General features: G+C 55.9%; 1 protein-coding gene and 1 pseudogene across 1 annotated transcript; one reads left to right on the top strand and one right to left on the bottom strand.

Moving 5' to 3' along the window:
- Positions 1 to 1,703: 1,703 nt before the first annotated feature.
- Positions 1,704 to 4,604, bottom strand: LOC144248802 (class II histocompatibility antigen, B-L beta chain-like; annotated as a pseudogene).
- Positions 4,605 to 7,407: 2,803 nt separating this feature from the next.
- Positions 7,408 to 16,387, top strand: LOC110480644 (uncharacterized). The gene is made up of 11 exons (XM_077790802.1): positions 7,408 to 7,482; positions 7,826 to 7,910; positions 10,257 to 10,907; positions 11,085 to 11,172; positions 12,003 to 12,051; positions 13,064 to 13,173; positions 13,927 to 14,044; positions 14,433 to 14,532; positions 14,949 to 15,145; positions 15,563 to 15,700; positions 16,133 to 16,387. The coding sequence occupies exons 1-11, from the start codon at positions 7,408 to 7,410 to the stop codon at positions 16,220 to 16,222; spliced, it is 1,701 nt and encodes a 566-aa protein (XP_077646928.1). The 3' UTR covers positions 16,223 to 16,387.
- The last annotated feature ends 1,424 nt before the right edge of the window (positions 16,388 to 17,811 follow it).

Below are 17,811 nucleotides of genomic sequence, written 5' to 3'. Positions count from 1 at the left end.
CACCAGAGGATCCACACTGGGGAACGGCCCTACGAGTGTGGGGAGTGTGGGAAGAGGTTTCAGAGAAGCTCCAGTCTCCTCAGACACAAGCGGAGTCACACAGAGGAGAGGCCCTTCCTCTGCCCCGACTGCGGGAAGGGCTTCAAGGACAACTCCCACCTCATCAGGCACCGGCACATCCACACCGGGGAGAGGCCCTACGAGTGTGGGAAGTGTGGGAAGAGCTTCATACAGGGGTCTAGCCTGTTCGAACACCAGGTGATCCACACTGGGGAACGGCCCTATGAGTGCTTGGAATGTGGGAAGAGCTTTGGGTGGAGATCCCAACTGAAAGCACACCAGCGCATCCACACTGGGGAGAGGCCCTACGAGTGTCCCTAGTGTGGGAAAAGCTTTCAGACCAGCTCCAATCTCCTCCTACATGAGCGGATTCACACAGAGGAGAGGCCCTTCCGCTGCCCCGACTGCGGGAAGGGCTTCAACCGCAACTCCAGCCTCACTGAGCACCGGCGCATCCACACTGGAGAGAGGCCCTACGAGTGTGGGAAGTGTGGGAAGAACTTCTTCGGGAGCTCTCAACTGACACAACACCAACGGAGGCACCACTAAGGGAAGCCCTGTGAGTGCCCCGAGTGAGGGAAGAGCTTGGAGTGAGGGAAGAGAGTGAGGGAAGAGCTTGGTGCGCTGCTGCAGCTCCATCCCCCATGGGAGGATCCGGGCTGGATGATCCCCAGTGACCCCCATGGGGCAGAGCCCTGGTGTCCCCGTATGGGGAATAAAACAGAGAGTAAAGCAATGGAGCTGATAAAGGGGCCCGATATCTGAGGCCTGACTGAGCAGAAACTGTGGGAGACACAGACACACTTGAAGTCTCCCTGGGCAAGAAGACTGACCAAGCAACATGGTGTGAGTCTTTGTGATAACATAAATGTTCCCAGGTTACTGGATGTCACGAAGAATGTGTAACCAATGGGAAATTGTTACCAGAAACAGAGCCCTCTATAAGCACCATACAAGTCAATCCCTGTATAAACACCTGGTACACTCAATAAAATTGGCTGTGGTCTAAACTGGGATGTCCCCGTCTCTCCATGGTGGATAACCCTGTTGTGGGTGATCCCCGTTGGGTGGGGGAAGGTGCTGGAGGGATTTCTTTCCCTTCTCCTGGTGCTGCCGTGGTTTGGTTGGTAATAAATTCCCTCCCTGTGCCCAGGCCGGGTCTGTTGTCCCCGTGCCGGTGCTCGGGGCGGGATCTCTCCCGTTCCTTCTCTGCACTGCCGGGCCTCTCCTCAGCCAATGAGAGAACGCGGTGGAGAAGAGTCAGCCAATCAGCGAGAGCGGGGCTGATGACTCACCAGTTGCCGGGCAGACCCGCAGCAGGCAGTGTTCCCCACCTGGACCCGCCCTCCCTGCCCAGGGCCGGCCCCGCCGTGGGGTCCCCCCAAGTCCCTCCCCACTGCCCCCATGAACTGGGCTGGGTTTAACTGGGAAGCTTTACTGGGAACACTGGGAGCAGGGGGCAGGGGTAGAGTGACAGCAGGGCTGGGGGGACACTCAATCCCCCCAAAATCAGCGTGGGGCTGGAGCAGGGGGTGCCGGCCGGGTCCGGGGCCACGGGGAGGGGCTCTCACTGCCAGTGGCTCAGGAGCTCTGTGGGCAGAGAACGGGGGGTGACACCGGGCTGGGGTCCCCGGGGGGACCATTCACATTCTGGGGGAGGTGGGATACGACTCACGGGACCCCCCTTTCTTGTGCAGGTAGAACCAGATCCCCAGTGCCAGGAAGATGAAGCCCAACTCGGAGTCTCCAGTTCCTGCCAGCATCTTGCTGTGGCAGCATCCAGCAGCATCTCTGGGGTCTCCGCAGGGGTCAGGACCCCCCAGAAACTCTCACAGGCACCCAGGCCCCTCCAAGCACCCTCCTGGTTGCTCCCAACCTACTCAGGACCCCTGAAACCTCCCTCTTGATCCCTTCCTCACCTTCCCAGGACCCACCAAAGCCCCTCCTGTCCCTCTCAGTATCCCACAGCCTCCTTCCAGTTGCCCCCCACTGCTCCAGGACCCCCAAACTCTCTCTCATTCCCTTCCCAGCCCCACCAGGGTTCATCCAGACCCCTCCCAGTCTCTTCCCAGCACAACCAACCTTGTCCCAATCTCTGCTCTTCCATCCCCAATCTCCATCCAGCTCCTCCAGGCTCACTCACATCCCTCCCAGTCATACCCAGCACACCCAAACTCCCTCCCAGTGTCCACCAGGACCCCCAGAATCCCTTCCCACCCTCCCCGGTATCCTTCAAACCCCTTCTTCGCCCTTCCAAACCCACAACCTCCTCTCCCAGTTGAAATCAGGCTCTCTCCTACTCCCTCCCAGTTGCTCCCAGCACATCCCAATGGCTCTCCCAGTGCCCCCAATTCCTCCCCTGTATCCCAGTGCTGGCTCAAGGGGTGCTCCAGGCTGACGTGCTGCACCTGGCAGGTGGAGGTGAGCCCGGCCCGGGTTGGGGTTTCCAGCAGCACCAGGAGCTGGTGGGTCCAGTCCCAGTTGGGGACCATGTCGGTGGCCACCACAGAGAGCTCCTGCTGGCCCTGGAACCACCTCAGCTGGACGTGGGCCGGGTAGAAATCCACCAAGGAGCAGAGCAGGCGGCCGGGGCCGGGCTGGGAGCTCGAGGGCACCAGCGAGATGGACACGCTGGGGGTCACTGGGAGAGAGCGGGGACACACTGGGATCAGCTGGGGGGAACTGGGAGAGAGAGGGGAGGGGTGGTGTGGCTTTGGGGCAGACTGGGAATGGACTGAGAGGGACTTGGAATGAACTGGGAAAGACTGGGATGATACTCAGAGAGAGGGGAGGGGATGGGGGGCACTCGGAGAGGGTGGAGATCTCGGAGTGAACTGGGGAGGAACCGGGAATGGGCTGGGAAGGAGTGGGAGGGACTGGGGCGGCACTGGGAGGAACTGGGAATGAAGCGCGCGGCACTGGGAGGCCGAGTCCAGTGCGGGGCACGCGGCGCTGCGGGTCTGCCTGGCAACTGATGAGTCATCAGAGACTCGCGCTCTGATTGGCTGAGGGGCGGCAGCACCACGCCAGGCTGAGATGGACAGCCGGGAGGCACTGGGAGAGACTGGGATGGACTGGGAGAGCCACGGGGGTCAGTGGCAGGGACAGAAGGTCTCGGGGATGGGCACAAGGAGGGCTGAGGGCTCTGGGGCGATTCCCAGGGAGGTTTTGAGGGGCCTCAGGGTCATTGCCAGAGCAGGGCTCGAGGGGACACGCTGTGCCCCACGCTCACCTCGGCGCTCCGTGAGGAACGGCCTGAGATACTCGTGGTTTTACCGGCAGAGCCAGCCCACCGCAGTCCTTCTTTGCTCCATAACGTGCGGGTCGCTGTTCCAGTACCTGGCTGCTGTCCCTGGAGTATCTGTCCCCTGGTATCTGTGGATACCATGCAAAGGCCTTTTCTGCTTCTTTACCCTGCACTCTCCTTGTAGCAGTTCAGGCTGGAACAAATGGCTCCCAGAACAGGGACCTTGGGCAGTTGTCCAGTCCCGGAGAGCGTCTCCTGAAGGTCATCGGATCCGGGATCTTTGGGAATTCAAGCGTCGTTTGGGACCAGCTTCTTCCTTCGCTTTGTGAGGACTGTTTCTCCTGGCCTGTCGGCACCCCTTTGGAATTCTGAGGAAAGGCTGCCGCTTTGGAAGGGAAGCTTTCAGAATCCAAAGGACCGGCAGGAGCCCACCAGCCCCCTCGAGGTTTCGCTTTTCCTTTGTGTCCCTCGCATTGGTGAGTACTCGCAGCGTGGGCTGCCAGGTTCCCGGGGGAGAGCACCACACATGAACACATTTATCTTCAGTTAATCCTTTTGCCTCGTGGGGGGAATTTTGGGTTGTTTGGGAAACATGGACAATCATTTATCCCCAGCTCAATGAGAGATTTATATTCAGATTAAAGCAACCTTAGTACTAGGGAATGTTTCATTTAAAAAAACTTTTGTTCGGTTTTTGTTTGAGCACTTTCCTGAGGCTTCCCAGGAAGATGTTTTGTCAGTTTCGTTCTGGGGGAAAGTTGGGTGATGCATTTATGATATACAAGTGGGGGGGAATTATAAAGTGGGCAAGTTTAATCCTATTTTCAATTTGATTTTTAAATTAGTAAAGCCTAAGGGAGAAAGTTGGGTCCCTGGTTCTTCTTCCCTGTGTTCCTCCCTCCCTGATCCTAACCCTGCTTCCCCTATGGGTGGGATGGGAGCCAGACCCTGCCCACGGGCACAGGGCTGTCACCTACTCCCTGCTGCCTCCTGCCCCACTCAGTCCCTCTCTCGGGCTGGCCCTGGCCACTCCAGCCCGAGCCTTCCCCGCTTCCTTGTCCCCGACTGCCCTGTCCCCAGTTTGGTCCCCAGCTCCAGGAATGTCAGTTGTACAGCCCCGCCTCGGGTCCCTCCCCTGCGCTCGCAGCTGCGTCGATGGTGTCACCCTCGGGACCAGCCCCTTCTGTCCCCTGCCCACATCCCCGAGTGGGCCCTTGAGGGTGGTTCCCTCCTTCTCCAGCCCATCCCGGTTCCCACGCCGCGGCACCGAACGCGGGCCTGGCTGGAAGCCCGCCATGCTGGCCTGCAGGCCCCGAGTCACCGGGCCCCACCGCTCCGCCGGAGGCTGCGCGCTCCAGCCCGCCCCGACCCACCTTCCGAAGAGGATGAGGACGGCGGCACCCCGGCAGTAACAACAGGCCGGGAGGAGGCTGGACACGGATCAGGGAGGAGCCCTGCGGGATGGGGACCTGGACTTGGTGAGAGATCTCGATTGCCTTGCGGCGCCTGTCATCATTAAACGGGGAAAGGAGCCGCGATGGGAGCGGATTCCTCACACTGAGGGGAAGGAGTTGAGAAAAGCGGCCAGAGACTATGGCCGCAATTCTCCATATTTTAAAAATGTATTGGACTAAACTTTCACAGGACATACCTTAATTCCCCATGCCTTCCATTACATTACCACTGCACTATTGCAGTGGAAAAAACTTTTAAAGCCAATCCTATCCAAGTATGACTTGAGTGAAGTTTTAGGCGAAGGCCAGGAAGGCCCTGAGACTTTGGCAGGAGAGGGGGAATTTAGCAGACCAGAGGATCAGGTCATGCTGCCCAACAATGTCTTAGATGACATCAAATCTGCTGCAAAGACTGCTCCTTTAAAAATCCCTGGTGGAACCACCCTTGTCCAAAACTTTTCTTCAATCCATCAGGGGGTTGAAGAGACATTTGTTAAGTTTGTTGACCACCTCCCAGAGGCCATCGATCGCCAAATTGATAATGTAGAGGCCAGGGATGAACTCCTGGGAAAAATGGCAATGTCTAACGCCAACCTGGAAACCAAAAAGCTTCTCGGAGCTCTTCCCCAAGATCCAGAGCCAACCATCCCACAGATGGTTGACACCTGCACTAAGGCCTCTTCTTCAGAAACTGCTTTAGCCCTGGCCATGAGCAAAGGGGTGGGGGAGGCAGTGGTGCCCATTAACAACGAGAGGTGCTTGAACTGTGGCCAGTTCGGCCATTTCCAAGCCAACTGCCCTCACTGGCCTCCTGTGCACTTTAACTCACCTCGCTGCCCTCTCCAGAACACCTAGAAATGATCAGCCCTCGCAGCGCCCGGGAAACGGGCGGGGAGCGCGGCGCGGTCCCGCACGGAGACAACGAGCGGCAGCCGCGGCCCCGGGGCCGAGGGCGGGCGGGCGAGGCCGGCGGGCGGGCAGCCCCGCCGGGGGCGGCTCAGAACCGCAGTCCTGGGGCGAAACTGCCGCCCCCGCCCCGCTGCTGCTCCGGAGCTCCTGCGCCCGCAGCGTCCGCGGGCACCGGCCGGGACAGAGCCGGGAAGGAGAAGGGGCCGAGCCTCGGCGCGGCCGCCAGCGCCGGGAGCGGGACGAGCCCCGCACGGCAGCGCCCCAGCACCGGCGCCACGTCCAGCATCACCAACACACACGCAAACCCGCTGGCCAAGGTAAAAGAGTCCTTGCCATGAACGTTCTGGGGACAGGAAATGGTTCAATGTCAAAAACAGATACGGTTTCATAACCCTGAATGATAACAAACAAGATGTGTTTGTTCAACAGACTGCTATAAAAAAGAATAACCGCAGGAAATAACTCCACAGTCTAGGAGATGTAGAAATTGTGGAATTTAATATAATACAAGGAAGAAAAAGCCCCCAAGCAGCAGATGTGACAGGACCTGGTGGAGTTCCAGTGCAAGGTAGCAAACATGCACCAAACTGCAAACCTGCGAAATATTACCCATGTCATGGAAGTCCTCCACACTCCTACCGGGGAAATTAAACCCAAAACCAGCAGCCAAATCCCAGCAACAGCCCAAAAGCTGAAAGAGCACAGAACACCGATAAGCCACCTTCCATCCAAGACTCCACCTCCATATCAAAACAACTTTCCTGTCTGATAAGTCCCACTTCTTCTAATACCCTTCCCCAATTCCTGTGGCCTCCCTGCCCCCCTCCCACTTTCCCTGTTTCCTTTCCCTTGTCCTATTACCCCTTTTTTATGTTCCCACAAATTCCTACCTCCTTTTCCCCCTTTCCATGGCCTCCCTCCACTAGTCCCTTTCCCCAGAGTTCCTTCATAATACCTGAAGGAGTGTAATTGGTGGGGAAGAAAGGAAAGTTTTCCTAAATTAACCATCTTTTTCTTAAAAAGTAATGATTTCTATTTGGAGTTTCCAACAGGCACACCACCACCTACATTACCTCGTACAGAGTCTGTCACAGCCAGCAGCACTGCCACAGGGGCCAGAGAACCAGTCCCTACTGAAGGCTCCTGATTCCATCTCCTGATAAACCGGACTAAGAAAACCCCACATCCCTCCTGCCAGCTCTAAGAAAATCTATTTGGACATTAGAGACTCAGAATTGTTTGCATTTTGAAAATTGTCGTATGAGTGCTTTTGATTGATTTTGTCATTTTGTGTTGAATCAGTTGATCCTCCAGAGAAGCTTTCTTAATAATATAAAAAGGGGAATTGTGGGGATCCTGGGGGGCATTTCCCTGGTTTGGGGAGACGCGGGAGGCTTCCCTCAAGGGGCTGTTGGACTCTGTTTGCTCCTTGCCCTGTTCCTGTGTCTGTTCCTGTGTCCCTGGGCCACTCCCTCCCTGTTCCCTGACTGGGCCTCATCTTTGTACTGCCCAGGGACCAGGGTCACCCCCACCCCGACTCCTCAGGACAGGGAGAGCTGAGAGTTGGAGCAGGGGGATGGGCGTGCTGGGGAAAACCCTGAACATCTCACGGCATGGCTGATTCAGACATCTGTGGATACCATGCAAAGGCCTTTTCTGCTTCTTTACGTGGACTCTCCTTGTAGCAGCTCAGGCTGCAACAACTGGGGATCATCCAGCCCGGATCCTCCCATGGGGATGGAGCTGGGGCAGCGCACGAAGCTCTGCCCCCACTCAGGACACCCGCAGGGCCTCCCTGGTGTGGAAGTGCTGGTGAGTGATGATCTCTGAATTCCACCTGAAGCTCTTCTGACATTGCAAGCACTCATAGGGCCGTTCCCCAGTGTGGATCCTGTGGTGCTTGGTGAGGTCGGAGGTCCCACTGAAGCTCTTCCCACACTCCCCACACTCGTAGGGCCTCTCCCCAGTGTGGATCCTCTGGTGTTCCATCAGGTGGGAGTTCCAGCTGAAACCCTTCCCACATTCCAAGCACTTGTGGGACTTCTCCCTGCCATGAGGCTTCTCCAGGAGCTCCGAGCTCCGGCTGGATCTCCGCCCGCCTTCCTGGCTCAGGGGGGCTCTTTCCTCCCTGCAGCTCCCTGGGCTGGGTTTGCAGCTCCTCCTCCTGCAGCATCTCCGGGGCTTTTCCTCCTCCTCCATCCAGCCACACCCAGGGAATGACAAATCCTGGTTTGGGGGAAAAACAAGAGGCGAGCACCTTGGACTGGAGGCTCCTCCTGCCCAAGTCCATCCCTAGAACTCAGCAGGACTCTTGTGTCCATGAAAATCTCCACAGTCTCAAGGTTCAGCCCAAAACAACACTCCCAGGAGTTCCCTATCTCTGATCTCTCCACTTTTGGGGTTCCAGAGGTTTCCTTTCCTTGGGATGATGGGGGTCCAATGGCTCCAGGGGTTCCCCCTTCTCAGGTGTCCTGCTTAGGGATGATCCAGGGGCTGTTGGGGCTCCATGGGGTCCCTTCTCCCCTGATGCTCTACTCTGAGATCCTAGGTGTCCCAGGGGTTCCTCCTCTCCAGGCTCCCCCCCTTTCCAGCCAGCCGGGGGTCCCCCAGCTCCAGGATCGCCCCTCTCTGCTCTCCCCACTCCGGGGGTCCCAGGGGTTCCCCTCCTCTGCTCCGCCGGGGGTCCCCAGGACAATGTCCTCCCCCTGGTGACACTGGGCAATGGCCACGTGGACTCCCAAAGATCCCCCAGGGGGCTCAGCTTTGGGGTCCTGCAAGATCCAAACCTACACACAGAGAGAAAAAAACCTCCCGGGGTTTATTTGGGCCTCCCAGACGAACATCTGGGGCTCAATTCCACAATCTGCAAGCTCCCAACACACCCCAATAAAAAACCCTCTCAGAGACTCCCCGATATATTTGGGACAAGCTCCCCCTCCCCTCTCACCTGCAGGATGAGCTGGGGGCAATGGTCCCGGGGCCAAGGGTGCTGCGGCCTCAGGGGGCACTGGAACCTCCTGTTTCTCCTCCTTTTCCTGCTCCTGATCCTCCTCTTCCTCCTCCTTTTCCTCTCTCCCTCCTCCTCCTCCTTCCTAATCCCACCTCCTGCCCAGTTCCTGCTTTCTGTATATTTAGAGTGGAGCACCTTGCTTGTTTTTAGAGCGAGAACAAAGATCCCCGCGGGAACACGGCTTGCTGGCTTTAGTCAGAAGTAGCAGTGACTAAAGGTCCTGTTTCCTCTGCTGTGCTCCCGTCCTTGTTCCTCCTCAGTGTTCAGGCTGGGCTATGGGGTGTCCCTGTTTGCTGCATTTTCAGAGCTCCTCCTGGAGCCTTTGGGCAATAGGCTGTGCCCTGGGAGGGTTCTTTGTGCTCCTTTGTGACCCAGGAGAACCTTCCGGGCGGTTTCTGCGTGAGCTGCTGCTGTGATGTCACAGGAGCACTGCCACGTCCCCGAGGTGCTCCCGTGGCTGTGGGACACGGAGGCCTCAGTGTCCCCAGTGGCTCTGGGCACTGCTCCTTGCCGGAGGATCCTCCTGCCCGAGGCATTCTCAGCACCAGCCCAGCCCTGACGGGTGTCCTTGTGTGCTTGCAGGGCTGCAGTCTGCAGACGTGTGCAGCGCAGCCAGAATGATCCAGCACGTGGCTGCTGCAGTTTGCACGCTGTACTCTGTGGCTTATTCGGGCTATTTTTTAACCCACTTGGCACGTAAGTCGAGGTTTTCCCTTGGTGCTGTGGCTTTGGGCTTGCTGTGTGCTTTCTGTTCTTCCTCTGGACCCGAGCTGACTTTGTAACCAAATGGCCATGAAGGCACCATTGCTTTGGGAGAGCTCCTGCCAGCAGCTGCAGCTGAAAAAGGGGGTGTCTGCAGCCAGCGGGGCGTGCACAGCATTTGCAATGAGCCCTGGGGGGTTCTGTTCCCTCCAGCGGGGAGTCTGTGGCAGCAGAGCCGGGAACTCCCTGCCCAGCCAAGAACTGACCCAGCCCAGCATTTTGTGCTGTTCTCTTGCTGTGGAAAGGGACTGTGGCTCCTGGAGGGACGCTGGGAAAGCAAAATGCTCTCTCGGGGTTGCCTTGCTCTGTGGCATTTCCCACCACAGGCAGTTTTTTCCTGACAGCATCTGGTTCATGTTCCCTCTCCTGTTGCAGGGCACCTCATGTGTGGATTCCGAGCAGCTCCTCCTCCGGTGAGTGGGAAAGGAATCTTTGGTGTTTGGAATTGTGCAGCAAGCTGTGAGCTCGGAGTGTGGCAGCCGAGTGCCAGCCTGGGAGGCTGAAGGAAAGTTCCTGTCAGAGTCTTTGCAGCAGCAGCAGCAGCAGCAAAGGGATCCCCAGCAGATTTCTCCTTTTCTGCTGCAGAGCTTTTGAAGGGCTGCAGGTCTGGTTTTGCAGGCAGAGGATTGCTTGCTGGCTTTAGCCACAGTGGAATATCATTTTCCCAACAATAAGTAGCAATGTCGACTTTAGCCCATTGTTAGTTTGAAGAGCCCCAAACCCAATTTCTGCTTTGTGCAGCTGGATGTGCAGCTGAAGGCAAATAAGGTGATCACTGAGATAGAACTTCCCGTCCCTCACGCTGCCATCTGTCCACAGGGCACAAAAGCAGCACCAGCCCCTCCTCTGGCTCCCTCTGCTTCCCAAGAGGAGGCCAAAGAGGAGGAAGACAGCAGTGAGCTCCCCGCTGTTCTGGAGGACGCTGGTGAACTTCCCTCGGTGCCGGGAGATGACAGTGAACTTCCCGCTGCTCTGGGAGACGAGGGCGAACATCCCGCGCTGTGGGAATACAGCGGCGAGGCTCCTGCGGCGTGGGACAAGGACAGTGGACATCTCCCGGCGTGGGACGAGGGCGGTGGATGTCCCCTGGTGCAGGACGAGGATGGCCAAGCCCCCATGGTGTGGGATGAGGACAGAGGACATCTCCCGCTGTGGGATGAGGACAGAGGACATCCTGTGCCTTGGGAAGAGGAGGCTGAACTTCTCCCAGCATGGGAAGAGGACAGTGAATGTCCTGTGGCTTGGAAAGATGATGGCGAACCTGCAGCATTTTGGGAAGAGAATGGAGAAACTCCCTGTGCTTGGGAAGAGGACACTGATCCTCCCTGTGCTTGGGAAGAGGACATGGAACCTCCCTCCGCTGTGGGATCCTGGGCTGAAGGTTCTGACAGCAGCACAGCCCTGCAGCCAGAGGGGAGAGGGGAGTGGTGCCTGGTGCAGCTGAGTACGTCTGCTCTGTTCCTGTGTTCAGAGCAGGGGCTGTGTGTGTGTCTCGGCATCAGCTGCAGCCAGCGTTGCTCTGCAGCTGAATGTCACAGGGGCATTTATTGTCCTTCCCCAGCTGAGACCAAGGGGCTCACGGCCCCAGGGAGTGGGGCTGCATTCTGGCTCTGCTCTGGTGGGGTCTCGCTCTGGGAGGGAGCCTCTTCCACGTGGTTTCTTTCAGGGAACATCGTGAGCGTGGAGGAGCCTGCCGAGAAATACCTGGAAGTGGAGCAGATTGGCCAAGGGTAAGTGCACGGCAGCTACTTCTGCACAAGCAGCCCAGGGGCTGTGCTGGTGCAGGATCAAGGGAGAAGTCAGGGGAGCTCCAAACACCTTCAGACACTGGGGTGCCATCCTGCTGTCTCTCAGTCCTGATCAGAATTGAGAACTGTGGTCAGAAGGAGCCGTCACAGGCCCCTGAGGCCAGCAGTGTCCTGCCTGCAGCAAGGAGCAGGACCTGGGAGATCTTCTGTGTCTGGAACTGGATTGCTTAAAAGAGCCACTCACCATCTGGTGACTGTCAGACAACAGCTCTCAAGGGGATTTCTTTCAAATATTTTGCTTCAAAAAATATCCTCCAGTCAGCATTAACAACCTAATGGTTTAGAAACAGGAACCAGAGATGAACTAATAAGTGCTCTATTCTAGCACAGGTCGTAGAGCCCATACATTCAGCAACAGAGACAGAGCTGATGCACTCTGGGGGAAAATTCATCACCTGCCTGATGGCAGGGCCCTTGTGGATCCTGCAGGTCTTAGGCAGGAAATGGAAAAGGATGAAATGCATTCTTTTCCAGTTCTTTAGACACCCATTGCTCACAACAGGTTTTGAACTAAAGCAATTCAGCGTGGACATTTGGGATTTGCTCCAGCCCAATTCCTTCGTGTTGGGTCTCAGTTTTCTCTTGCAAACCTGGCATGGCAGAGGGCTGGTGGCTGCTGCGCTGTTGTTGCAAGGGTCGATGCACCCAGGTGTTTGTGAGCGCTGCAGGCAGCAGAGATCTCCTGTCTGGGCTGGCTTTCACTCCCAGGGCCTCAAGCACTGCTTCTTTCTTCTCTGCTGTTTTGTCTCCAGGGCTTTCGGAACCGTTTCCAAAGGACTCGACAGGGCCACTGGAGGAGAGGTCAGTGCCAACACGCCCAGCACGTCTGGCAGCTCTCCAGGGCTCTCCCCTCTGCTGGGAGCTGTGGCTGCAGCTCTGGGGGCCAGCAGAGCTTTCCTGCACAGGCTGCTCCTCTGAAGGCAGAGCAGTGTCAGCCTGCAGAGCACATCTGGGACACACTTGGTCCTTCTGGAGTGCCCAAAGGGATGCAAGGAGGGCAGCGGTGTCTGTCAGAGCAGGACACGCTGGCTTGCTCTTCATATCTAAAAGTGTGAATGGATCAGTGTTGGAGACTGAGGCCCAATTTATCTTCACCCCAGCCGCAGACAGGAACACTATTTAGCAGTTTTTCCATCCTGCCTTTCATCTTCAAAGGGTACCTCAAGGCCTAACTAGGGTGAGATCCTGCTTGGGCTCAATTTGGGACTTTAGTTCCACTTCAGCTGTCCACAGAGAGAGAGGGACAGAAATGAGAAGATGGATGTCCAGAGCAAAGCTCTCTCCTAAACCCTGCAGTTGTGTTTGGGTCTGGGGTCAGTGACAGCCTGTGACAGGGATCACCTGAGCAATGGATGTCTGTGTTTGCTTTGTTGTGCAATCCCAAACAGAGCAGCTGCATCTGAAATCATGACCAAATCCCATGCAATTGCTAAAGGGTTCCCGGCTGTTTTGCTCTGTTTTCACAGAACCAGAATTACCTCCTGCTTGCAAAATGTGTTTGAATAATAATGAGAGTGTTGAGGCTATTTGAGAAGACTGTAGGTGCAGAGAATGTGGTTAGAGCTGGGAGGCTGACAGCTGAGGGGCCATTTCTGCAGAGCTTGCAAGGCCAAATGTCTCTGGCCATGTGTCCTGTAAGCAGCCCCAGCAAGCAGAGCAATGGGCTGTGGGAGTGGCCCTTGCTGAGTTCTGGTGCCCATCCCAGGGCAGTTTGGCACAGCCCAGCTCCGTCGCTCCAAAAAGCCTCACCCCGTGTTTGCTGTGGCCTCCTGCCACAGACTCCTCCAGTTAAAGGTCTGCAATGTCCCCTCAGGTGGCCATAAAGAAAATGAGTCTCAGAGGGCAGAACAGGGAACGCGCTGTGAATGAGCTCCTGCTCCTGAAGGACAAGAAGAACCCCAACATTGTCAACTCTTTGGACAGGTGAGTGCTTCAGGCCTCACCCTGTGCAAGGGCCCTGCCTTAACCTTTCCTGGCACCCGTAGTCTGTAGCCTGTTTTGAAAATGCCTGACCCAGCCGTATCTTCCCAAAACAACAGCCTGGCAGTTCGCTCCCTCCATGTGCTTTGGTTGCTTTGGTTTGGTTTTTCCTTCAAGCTGACCCCGTTTTCTGTGTCTTACAACAAGTGCTGATAAACCACAGCAGAAATTATTTCCCTTGGCTTCTTCTTCCCAGCCCTTTTGCATTGCTGCAGATGCCAGGAAAACCAGGGCCTTGTTTGCACAAATGCCTCATTTGCCCATTTTTCACTGGCCTTGCCTGTTCTGAAGGGACTTTCTGAAAGGTTTTCTGATTGCTTTTGTCCCAAGTGCTGCACAGCCTCCTCCCCTGGATAACCCTGGGGGTTGTGTTGCCTTGTTCTGCAGGGAATGGTGGAACTGATGAGCTCAGAAGCTGAACCAGCTGGGGGCCAGTGTTGTGGTTCCACACTGATCTGGGCTGTTGCTAAACTGCATTTTTCACCTGCTTGCCATCTAAGGCCTCTCCTTTCTCACAGGTGTCTCTTCCTTTAGACTGTGCAGATTCCAAGGACTCTGCAGCCTCGCAGGAATGTCTCTCCATGGGATTCTGTCCTCATGGACAAGTGACCTGGAAACAAAACTCCACTCCAGGCTTTTCCATGGGGGAATTGAGCACTGCACATTCATCTCCATGCCACTGCTTTCCTCTTCCAGCTTCCTTGTTGGCGGAGATCTCTGGCTGGTGATGGAATACATGGATGGAGGAACTTTGCAGGACGTTGTCAGACAGACACGCATGGCTGAAGGAGAGATGGCAGCTGTCAGTCGGGAGGTGAGGGATCCTGCCTGTGGCTGCCACGGCTTGGACACGATGGTCCTTCCATACAGGCGTGAGAACAGGAGTGGCTCCATGCTCAGGGCTCTGTTTGTTGGTTTCATGAGCTGGAGAAGAAAGAGCCTCTGCAGTGAACGGCCTGCCAGCATTGCTGCACTTCTGCTCTGTTCTTGCTCTCTTTCCTGCTGTTGTGGCACTCTCTGTCTGTTCTGGATTTGATGTGCTGTTCTCAGCTTTTCCCTGAACCGTTTGCCTAGAGCCTGTCTGCTCTGCACTCCTGGCCTGTCACAGCAAAGCTGCTGCTGGCAGAATTCGGAACTGTCCTTTCTTGTGTGATAGATTCCGGCCATTGGTTTTTGTCCTGGTGTTTCTTGTTCTCTCTCAGTGCCTGCAGGGCCTGGATTTCCTCCATGCGAACCGGGTGATCCACAGAGATCTGAAGAGCTCCAACATCCTCCTGGGCATGGCCGGCTCTGTCAAGCTGGGTGGGTGTTCCTGGCCAGGCACGGCGCTCCCGGGTGCGGCTGTGGGGCTGCTTCCCAGTGCCGGCCAGAGCCCCACAAGGGCTGCTGGGGGCACTGCCCGGCCCCTGCTGCCAGCTGAGAGCGGCTGCCCCTGCAGAGAGCTCCGGAGAGCAGCAGGGTGCCAGGGGTGGCTTTGCTCTGGGTATGGCCCTCCCAGAGGGCAGGAGTTGGAATCTAAAGCTTCAAGGGAATCAGTAAAAGCCACTGCATGAAAGCAGAGGGTTTCTTTAAGGGTCCAGTTCCACCTTCCCTTGGCTACAGTCCTGGGCACTTTTCCAGCTCACTTCACTACTGCATTCTCAGACTGAGAGTGGGGAGTCTTGGTGCTTGGTTTCCTCATTCCAGCTGCCTTTGACAGTGTTTGTTTCTGTCCTCAGCTGATTTTGGCCTCTGTGCTCAGCTCAGCTCTGAGCAGGACCGGCGCAGCTCCATGGTGGGCACTGCTCACTGGATGGCCCCAGAAGTTGTGACCAGTTCTCCTTATGGCCCCAAGGTGGACATCTGGTCCTTTGGCATTGTCACCATCGAGATGGTGGAGGGAGAACCTCCTTACTTCAAGGAAACGAGGGCCATGGTAAGAGGCAAATTCTCCAGGGGCTGCAGAGCCCTGTGAGCACAGGGCGACCCTGCACTGGGAGCAGCAGCTGGAGGTTTCTGCACCTGGGGAAGGGAATTCCCAGAGCACTTGAACCTCAACACAGACAAATATTCTGCAGTCTCCAGCAACAATTTGCTTTGGGATTTACGCTGTTGCAGCTCTTCTGTCTGTAAGGATGACCTGAAAATGGGAATCAAGTGCATCAGCTCTTTCCAATGGCTGTGGCAGCACTAGGGTTTGGGTTTTTTGGTTGGCACAGGACAATAAGCTGTGAGCAGCATCTCTGCCAGGGAGGAAAGTGCCCCTGGAGCTGGGGCTGAGAACCCGGGGTCGCTGTGAGCACCTGTGGGTGGGAAGGAAGCTGGCAGAGCGCTGAGTTTGCTTTTCCTGCAGGCTCGCGCTCTGATCCGGCACAACGGGACCCCGCAGCTGCAGGAGCCCCGGCGCCTGTCGGCTCTGCTGCGGGACTTCCTCGAGTGCAGCCTGGAGCCGGACGAGGAGCAGCGCTGGTCTGCCCAGGAGCTGCTGCAGGTGAATGCCGAGCAGCTGAGGGGAAGCAGCAGCGCCAGGGAGGGGTTTTCTGCTGGGGCCCCTCCGATAGTCTCCAGCCTCGCTGCATTCCACACGCAAAGCAAGCAGAATCCTCGCCGGGTTTGGCTTGGCAGGGTCCTTTCGAGGGCATCTGCCCCTGGTGCCCCACAAGGAGCAGGGCCATCTTCAGGCAGGTCCGGTGCTCAGAGCCCTGCCTGGCCTGAGCTTGGATGTTCCCAGGGAGGAGGCACCTCCCACATCCCTGGGCACCTTCTGTCAGTGTTTCCCCACTCCTGGCAAAAAGATTCTGCCTTAGATCTAATCTGAGCCTGCTTCCCTCTCCTGAGTTTCTGACCATTTCCCTTTGTCCTGTTGCAACAGAGCCTGTGAGAAAGTAACAGTTCATTTCTTTCTTTTTTATCCTTTGGGCAGCACCCGTTTTTATCATCAGCCAAGCCTCTCTCCAGCCTGACCCCTCTGATCACCGCAGCAAAGCAACTGAGGGAGCAGCGGAGGAGATGAAGCACTGGAGGACAGCTGTTAGTTACAGTAGTTAGTTAGGACAACTAGTTAGTGATGGTAGTTAGCAGTGCTAGTTGGTTATGGTAGTTAGGACAGCCTGTTTGTTACGGCTCTTATGACAGCCTGTTTGGTATGGCAGTTTTTTGAATAAAAACTCTCTTAAACCTCAACTCCCTTGAGGTGTCCCTTCCTCCTCCCTCCGTGACTCGGCTGCCCGGAGCAATGTGAGGGGAGAGCGGGCCCAGCCTGGCCCAGAGCTGAGCCCCAGCAGAGCCCTGGCAGAGCCCAGAGCAGCCTCGGATCTGCAGAGTCAGCCTGGGAGGAGGCGCTCGGAGCCTTCTGGGCTGCACCCGACTCTTGGTTACAAACTGCGTGTGCTGGAAAATGCCACCGGCTCTGCCAGAGGGCAGAAGGGGCCCGGGGAAGGCCCCAGTGCTCCCTGCAAGGGAAACACCTGCCCTGGGTTTGTTATAGAGAACTATGTAGTTGGTGGCTTTTGCTCTTATGTCTTGACTTCTGCAACTTATTCTTAGTCACAACGATTTTGATACAGTACAGTTTGTAATCACTTTTAACTGCTTTTGCTGTAGTATAGTTTGTCAGCTTTTTGTGGCCAATGCCCTGGCCCCTGTGTAGCTCATATCCTCAGAACTTCATTCATGGCTGATAGTTTAGTTTGTGCACAGTGTGAAAAACATACATACTAGTTTTGGCTATTGCAAAATATTGAACTGGATGCCATGTGTCATGCATTAGAATGTTAACTTTTGCAGAAATAGCTGTAGTTGTGAAATAATAACTAATGCTTTTATTTTTGTAACTAACTGACAGTAATAACTCAGAGGTATTTGTGAAACAGCCAATGTTGATTTAAATACTTGTGGAAGTAGCTAAAACCGTCTGTATGGCCAGATAACATTTAAGGAACGGGTGTGATGAGGACCCTGCCGCTGACCCTTCGACTGTCAGGAACTGTCTCCTGCTGATGTGGAAACCCAGGTGTCCCAGGGTGAGGTTCTGGTGTTTGTATCCCCAATCGTGGGTTCTGTTCATGTTTGATATTCTGTTCTGTGCTCTCAGAACTGACTCTGAAAGCGAAGGTTTGTTTTGTCTTGTTATCAGCTGGCTCACCTCCCCCCATGGTCTGTTCTCCACAAGAGGCTTGTGTGGGCTGGCTTGGCTTGCTTTTGCTGGCTTTGTTTGCTTGCTCTTCCTTCTGCTCTTGCCTTTGCTTTTTCCTGTTTGTTAGTTTAACTAGGCAGTCCAATTCTTTCCCTGGACTGTTTCTTTCCCTTTCCTTCTTCTGAATACCATCCAACCTGCTCTGGACTGGGACCTGGGAACCCCGAGGAGCACCGGGAGCCTGCGCTCTGTGATCTGCAGCAGCCATCCCCAGTGCCCAGAGCAATCCCCAGCGCCCAGACCCGGGCGACCACCCCCAGGAGAGACTTTCTGGATTTGTCATCTCTGCAGAGTGGTGAAAGAGTTTTGTTGTCATCTGGTGTTGTTCATTTTTTTTTAGTGCTGGGGAGTGTTTTGTTTGTTAAATAAACAGGTTCTTTTCCACTTCTCTCAGAGAAAATTCTTCC

Source organism: Lonchura striata, unplaced genomic scaffold, assembly GCF_046129695.1.
Source record: "Lonchura striata isolate bLonStr1 unplaced genomic scaffold, bLonStr1.mat Scaffold_91, whole genome shotgun sequence".
Classification (NCBI taxonomy): domain Eukaryota; kingdom Metazoa; phylum Chordata; class Aves; order Passeriformes; family Estrildidae; genus Lonchura; species Lonchura striata.
The sequence above is the reverse complement of the archived record's forward strand: the minus strand, read 5'-3'. Positions and strand labels throughout refer to the sequence as shown.